The following is a 7359-nucleotide window of genomic DNA, read 5'->3' on the forward strand; positions in this document are numbered from 1 at the left end:
TCCAGTGGTCTTTGAGTCTTTGATGAGCACGCCTCTGGTTTTGGCTCTCAGTGGGGTTGGTCGCTAGGTACTCAGACTGTAGCTGAAGAAGCCACGCACATCGTAGTTGTTGGTGAGTTGCTAAATCTGCACTCTTTCCACCCACCATTTGTTCTTTAGGTCATGGGTTCTTTGTTGCGCCTTGACCTTCAGTTGCCTGTAGGCTTGCTTCCTCTCGCTTAAGTTTTGATGGAGCTGCCAGTTCAGGAACGTCTTTCATTTGGGGTTTAGAAGATCCTGGATCTTCTGATCGTTCTCGTTGAACCGATCTTGGTATTTCCTGATTGAGACAAAGAGTGTCTCCTTGCACACGCTGACTATGGGGCTTTTAGGGCGGACAAGGCGCTGTGGGCATTCTGCAGCTCTGGCTTGTTGGTTGTTGCCAGGTTGGCGCTGGCCGTGTCGGCCTTTCTTCTCAGGGTCTTTGAATCCAACGACATTGAGTCTCCTGCGGCAGAGCTTTTCCTGCCTCTGCCGGTTCGGGGCCAGGTCGATGGGAGAGTGGTTTAGTCAGCAATCAGTCCAGCAGGCATCCGCTCCGGTTGTGGCGTGGGTGATGTGGACTTCTTTTCAAGGGGAGAGTATTCCATCACACTCCTGACTTGTGCTTTGTAGATTGTGGACAGCCTTTGGGAAGTCAGGAAGTGAGTAACTCGCCACAGGATTCCTAGCCCCTGATCGGCCCTTGAAGCCACAACATTTATATGGATATTCCAGTTGATTTTCTGGTCAATGGTAACCCCAGGACATTAATAGTGGGGGGGTTCAGTAATGATAAAAGCCGTTGAATCTTAAGGGGCGATGGTTAGATTATCTCTTGTTGAAGATGGTCATTGCCTGGCACTTGTGTGGCACGAATGTTACTTGCCACTTGTCAGCTCAAGCCAGGATATTGTCCAGGTCTTGCTGCATTTAGACATGAGCTGGTTCAGTTTAATCAGTGTTGCAAGGTAAAAAAACATGGCAGCTAATTAGCACACAGCAAACTCCCGTAAATGGCATGTGATGATGACCAGATAATCATATGCCATTACCCAGGCATGGAAACAGAGTTAAAATCCAAATAAATCATGATCTTACTTAATAGCGAGACAACCTTGAGGGACTGAACGCCTGCATCTTCTTGTACACTTGACAAACAACCGTTATCTTCTAATGGTAATAACTATTACAACAGCAAGAAAATTAACTACCAGAGAAAATTCTTCAATGTGGGTTTACTTTCATAACTATAGCACATCTTCAAATTGAATGTAGCAGTCTCAACTGTTCAGGTGACAACAAGCGCAATGCATATCAATTGCACAGTTGTTTGAAGGTATCCCTAATCCTTGGAATAATAATTGAGACCGGTCAAATGGGTGCAAAGTGAAGCAATCACTCAGAGAGGGAGAGGGTCGAAAACACCTCAGCAGAATAGAGGGACCATCGGGGGGGGGGGGGGGGGGGAAGAGAGAGCATTTGCATCCCAGGGGAAAGGGGAGGGGTTGGCAACTCCACCCCAGGGGAAAGGGGAGGGGTTGGCAACTCCACCCCAGGAGAAAGGGGGTTGGGTTGGCAACCCCACCCCAGGGGAAAGGGGGGGGGACGGGTTGGCAACTCCACCCCAGGGGAAAGGGGGCGGGTTGGCAACCCCACCCCAGGGGAAAGAAGGGGGGGGGGGGCTGGCAACTCCACCCCGGGGAAAAGGGATGGGGCTGGCAACTCCACCCCGGGGGAAAGGGGGTGATGGCAACTCCACACTGGGGAAAGGGGGTGATGGCAACTCCACACTGGGGAAAGGGGGTGGTGACAATTCCACACTGGGGGAAAGGGGGTGATGGCAACTCCACACTGGGGGAAAGGGGGTGATGGCAACTCCACACTGGGGAAAGGGGGTGGTGGCAACTCCACACCGGGGGAAAGTGGGTGGTGACAATTCCACACTGGGGGAAAGTGGGTGGTGACAATTCCACACCGGGGGAAAGGGGGTGGTGACAACTCCACACCGGGGGAAAGGGGGTGGTGACAACTCCACACCGGGGGAAAGGGGGTGGTGACAACTCCACACCGGGGGAAAGGGGGTGGTGACAACTCCACACCGGGGGAAAGGGGGTGGTGACAACTCCACACCGGGGGAAAGGGGGTGGTGACAACTCCACACCGGGGGAAAGGGGGTGGTGACAACTCCACACCGGGGGAAAGGGGGTGGTGACAACTCCACACCGGGGGAAAGGGGGTGGTGACAACTCCACACCGGGGGAAAGGGGGTGGTGACAACTCCACACCGGGGGAAAGGGGGTGGTGACAACTCCACACCGGGGGAAAGGGGGTGGTGACAACTCCACACTGGGGGGGAAAGGGGGTGGTGGCAACTCCACACCAGGGGAAAGGGGGTGGTGGCAACTCCACACTGGGGAAAGGGGGTGGTGGCAACTCCACACCGGGGGAAAGGGGGTGGTGGCAACTGCACACTGGGGAAAGGGGGTGGTGGCAACTCCACACCGGGGGAAAGGGGGTGGTGGCAACTGCACACTGGGGGAAAGGGGGTGGTGGCAACTCCACACTGGGGAAAGGGGGTGGTGGCAATTCCACACCGGGGGAAAGGGGGTGGTGATGGATGGATTTGTTTATTGTCACATGTACCGAGGTACAGTGAAAAGTATTTTTCTGCGAGCAGCTCAACAGATCATTAAGTACATGAGAAGAAAAGGGAATAAAAGAAAATACATAAAAGGGCAACATAACATATACAATGTAACTACAAAAGCACTGGCATCGGATGAGGGCGTAGTGTTAATAAAATCAGTCCATAAGAGGGTCATTTAGGAGTCTGGTGACAGTGGGGAAGAAGCTGTTTTTGAGTCTGTTCGTGCGTGTTCTCAGACTTCTGTATCTCCTGCCCGATGGAAGAAGTTGGAAGAGTGAGTAAGCCGGGTGGGAGGGATCTTTGATTATACTGCCCGCTTTCCCCAGGCAGCGGGAAGTGTAGATGGAGTCAATGGATGGGAGGCAGGTTTGTGTGATGGACTGGGCGGTGTTCACGACTCTCTGAAGTTTCTTGCGGTCCTGGGCCGAGCAGTTGCCATACCAGGCTGTGATGCAGCCTGATAGGATGCTTTCTATGGTGCATCTCAAAAAGTTGGTAAGAGTCAATGTGGACATGCCGAATTTCCTCAGTTTCCTGAGGAAGTATAGGCGCTGTTGTGCTTTCTTGGTGGTAGCGTCGACGTGGATGGACCAGGACAGATTTTTGGAGATGTGCACCCCTCGGAATTTGAAACTGCTAACCATCTCCACCTCGGCCCCGTTGATGCTGACAGGGGTGTGTACAGTACTTTGCTTCCTGAAGTAAATTACCAGCTCTTTAGTTTTGCTAGCACTGAGGGAGAGATTGTTGTCGCTACACCACTCCACTAGGTTCTCTATCTCCCTCCTGTATTCTGACTCATCCTTATTCGAGATCCGGCCCACTATGGTCATATCGTCAGCAAATGTGTAGATGGAGTTGGAACCAAGTTTTGCCACGCAGTCGTGTGTGTGCAGGGAGTAGAGTAGGGGGCTAAGTACGCAGCCTTGCGGGGCACCGGTGTTGAGGACTATTGTGGAGGAGGTGTTGTTCATTCTTACTGATTGTGATCGGTTGGTCAGAAAATCGAGGATCCAGTTACAGAGTGGGGAGCCAAGTCCTAGGTTTTGGAGCTTTGATATGAGCTTGGCTGGGATTATGGTGTTGAAGGCGGAGCTGTAGTCAATAAATAGGAGTCTAATGTAGGAGTCCTTGTTTTCGAGATGCTCTAGGGATGAGTGTAGGGCCAGGGAAATGGTGTCTGATGTGGACCGATTGCAGCGGTATGCGAATTGCAGTGGATCAAGGCGTTCTGGAAGTATGGAGGTGATGTGCTTCATGATCAACCTCTCGAAGCACTTCATTACGACTGAAGTCAGGGCCACTGGTCGGTAGTCATTGAAGCACGTTGCCTGGTTCTTCTTTGGTACCGGTATGATGGTGGTCTTCTTGAAGCAGGTGGGGACCTCGGAGTGGAGTAGGGACAGGTTAAAGATGTCCGTGAATACCTCTGCCACCTGGTCCGCGCAGGCTCTGAGTGCACGACCAGGGATCCCGTCTGGGCCCGTCGCCTTCCGAGGGTTCACTTTCAGGAAGGCCAATCTGACTTCGGAAGCTGTGATGGTGGGTATGGGTGAATTATGGGCTGCTGGGGCACTCGCCAGCGGATTGTTGGTTACCTGCTCGAACCGAGCATAGAATGCATTGAGTTCATCGGGGAGTGGTGCGCTGCTGCCAGAGATACTGTTCGGCTTCGCTTTGTCGCCCGTTATGTTGTTTAGTCCTTGCCACAACCGCCGAGAGTCTATCTGTGACTCTAGCTTGGTTTGATATTCTCTCTTGGCATTCCGAATGGCTTTGCGGAGGTCGTACCTGGATTTCTTGTATAGGTCAGGGTCGTTTGCCTTGAACGCCTCAGATCTGTCCTTCAGTAGGGAGTCAATCTCGCGATTGAGCCATGGTTTCCGGTTGGGGAACGCACGTACTGCTTTCTTTGGCACGCAGTCGTCCACACATTTGCTGATGAAGACTGTGACGGTGGTGGCATACTCATTTAAGTTGGTCGCTGAGTTCTTAAATATGGACCAGTCCACTGTCTCTAAGCAGTCACGTAAGAGCTCTTCTGTCTCCTTGGACCAGCACTGCACAACCTTCTTAGCTGGATTCTCCCGCTTGAGTTTCTGCTTGTATGCCGGGAGAAGGAGCACCGTCTTATGGTCTGATTTCCCAAAGTGCGGTCGGGGGATGGAACGGTAGGCGCCCTTGATTTTTGAGTAGCAGTGGTCAAGAGTGTTGTCGCCCCTGGTGGGACAGGAGATGTGCTGGTGGATTTTTGGCAGTACACTCTTGAGGTTGGCCTTGTTGAAGTCTCCGGCCACGATGAACAAGGCCTCTGGGTGTTCTGATTCGTAGTTGTTTATTACTGTGTATAGTTCATCCAGCGCCTTCCTCACTACTGCCTGGGGTGGGATGTAGACCACTGTGATAATGGCTGAAGTGAACTCATGTGGAAGATAATATGGCGGCACTTCACGGTCAGGTATTCCAGGTCTGGGAGCAGTAGGTCGCCAGAGTCGCCACATCCAAGCACCAGGAGAAGTTGATGAGGAGGCAAACCTCCACCCTTCGCTTTGCCTGATGATGCCGTGCGGTCCGCCCGGTGAATTGAGAAGCCTTCAGGTTGTATGGCACAGTCCGGTGAGGTGGGGGTGAGCCATGCCTCTGTGAAACAGAGCACACAGCAGTCTCTTACTTCCCTCTGAGAGGTAAGTTTGGCGTTAAGTTCATCCAACTTGTTTTCGATCGCTTGTACGTTTGCCAGCAGTATGCTGGGGAGAGGGGTCTTGAAACCGCGTTGCTTCAGTCTAACCTGCAGACCGCCGCGTTTCCCTCGCTACCTTGGTCGGCGGCTGCTGCTGGATGATCCTGGGATCCGATGGCCGATGTCAGCTCTTGTGGAAGGTAGGTGGTTGCGTCTGGCGGGATCCAGGGCGCTGGCGGGGATCAGGGCGCTGTTTACATATCTGGGGTCGTGTCTGGCAGGGTCCCGGGCACTGGTTGAGATATAGGGGTTGCTCGGGGGGCATGTTTGTGATCTGGATGGGTCCCGGCGTTCTGCGGATGCGGGAATATCTTGCAGCGTGTTTGGGTCCTCGTGCGCGGTCTCTGCCGTTTCGGGGGTCCTGGGTCGTGGGCAAGGGCATCCTGAGGCATGGTGGGCTGGGACCTGTGGTCTCTTCCCTCCCTGGGCGCTCCTGGGGTCGGATCTTGAAGTAGGCCCGGTCGAGCCTCCACGTGGATTTTTCTTTCTTCCATCACCAGGTAGGTCAGGTCGCTGGGCGGGTCTCTCGGGGTCGGGTCGCTGGGCGGGTCTCTCGGGGTCGCGTTGGGCTGGGTCTTGCCGTCGGGGGTCGGATCGGGAGAAAGGGGGTGGTGGCAACTGCACACCGGGGGAAAGGAGGTGGTGGCAACACCACACTGGGGGAAAGGGGGTGGTGGCAACTGCACACTGGGGGAAAGGGGGTGGTGGCAACTGCACACTGGGGGAAAGGGGGTGGTGGCAACTGCACACTGGGGGAAAGGAGGTGGTGGCAACACCACACTGGGGGAAAGGGGGTGGTGGCAACACCACACTGGGGGAAAGGGGGTGGTGGCAACACCACACTGGGGGAAAGGGGGTGGTGGCAACTGCACACTGGGGGAAAGGGGGTGGTGGCAACTGCACACTGGGGGAAAGGAGGTGGTGACAACACCACACTGGGGGAAAGGAGGTGGTGGCAACACCACACTGGGGGAAAGGGGGTGGTGGCAACACCACACTGGGGGAAAGGGGGTGGTGGCAACACCACACTGGGGGAAAGGGGGTGGTGGCAACTGCACACCGGGGGAAAGGAGGTGGCAACTCCACACTGGGGGAAAGGGGGTGGTGGCAACACCAACCCGGGGGGGGGGGGCTAGCAAACCCCATCCCGAAAAGAAGGGGGAATGGCAGCTCCACCCCGGGGAAACATCTCACCCAGGGGCACTGGAGATGGAGGGCATCTCACCTCAGTTGAGGGGGAAAGGTCGGATATGGTCCATCGAAATGGGGGATATGTCCGCTGAAGGGGAAAGGTTGAGGGTCACAGGGAGGGCACTGGGGGTCTCTAATGCCGTGGGGAGTTGTTGTCTGCGGGGGGGGGGGGGGGCGTCTCCCCGGCCCGGACCTGTGACTCCGGCAGGGCCGCCGGGTGAGGACCCTGGGGGGAGGGGGTTCGCTGGGCCCCGGGCCCGGGTTCGGTTCAGGCCCAGGCCCAGGCCCAGGCCCAGGCCCAGGCCCGGCCCCGGGCCGCGCTCTCACCTGCTGCTGGCTCCGTGATCGCGCCGCCGTCCGCGCGCCCGCGCTCGGGAACGCGCTGATGTCCCAGTGGGCGTGGCCAGTGAGTCCCGGGGAAAGGAGAAGAGCAGCTCGGGGAATGCCAGAGAAACCCAGTGTCAGGATCTGGGTAAGATCGCTAATCGTGTGCACACTGAGGCTTTAATAGTACATAACCTGCAATTATACACTTTTCACAGCTGTGGGACTTCCTGAAGTGTTTTTCTCCCACAGTCCTGTCACAAGGTCCCATACCAACAGGATTTTCTAGTTGTCTGAGGGATAAATGTGGCGAGGATACCAGGGAGAACCCACCTACTTTTCAAATAGTGACTGGCATTTTTTGTGGTCACCTCAGAGGACGGACACAGCCTCGATTTGACAAGCATCAACAATGCACCATTCACCCCTCAGTGCT

General features: G+C 55.2%; 1 protein-coding gene across 3 annotated transcripts in view; it reads right to left on the bottom strand.

The window, feature by feature from the left end:
- The window catches only part of rnf141 (ring finger protein 141), a 47053-nt gene extending 39976 nt beyond the window's left edge, over positions 1–7077 (bottom strand). Inside the window, exon 1 of one of the 3 annotated variants that reach the window (XM_072466151.1) lies at positions 6927–7077. Coding sequence is in view for 1 of the 3 variants with exons in the window: in XM_072466150.1 (XP_072322251.1) it covers positions 5485–6554 (1070 nt within the window). In the remaining 2 variants the exon portion in view is untranslated. Of the gene's footprint in view, positions 1–1119; positions 1456–5484; positions 6878–6926 lie in introns of those variants that run through there. The other 2 variants (XM_072466150.1, XM_072466155.1) reach the window with 2 other exon arrangements.
- Between the last annotated feature and the right edge of the window lie 282 nt (positions 7078–7359).

This window comes from Scyliorhinus torazame, chromosome 10, assembly GCF_047496885.1.
Source record: "Scyliorhinus torazame isolate Kashiwa2021f chromosome 10, sScyTor2.1, whole genome shotgun sequence".
Taxonomy (NCBI): Eukaryota; Metazoa; Chordata; class Chondrichthyes; order Carcharhiniformes; family Scyliorhinidae; genus Scyliorhinus; species Scyliorhinus torazame.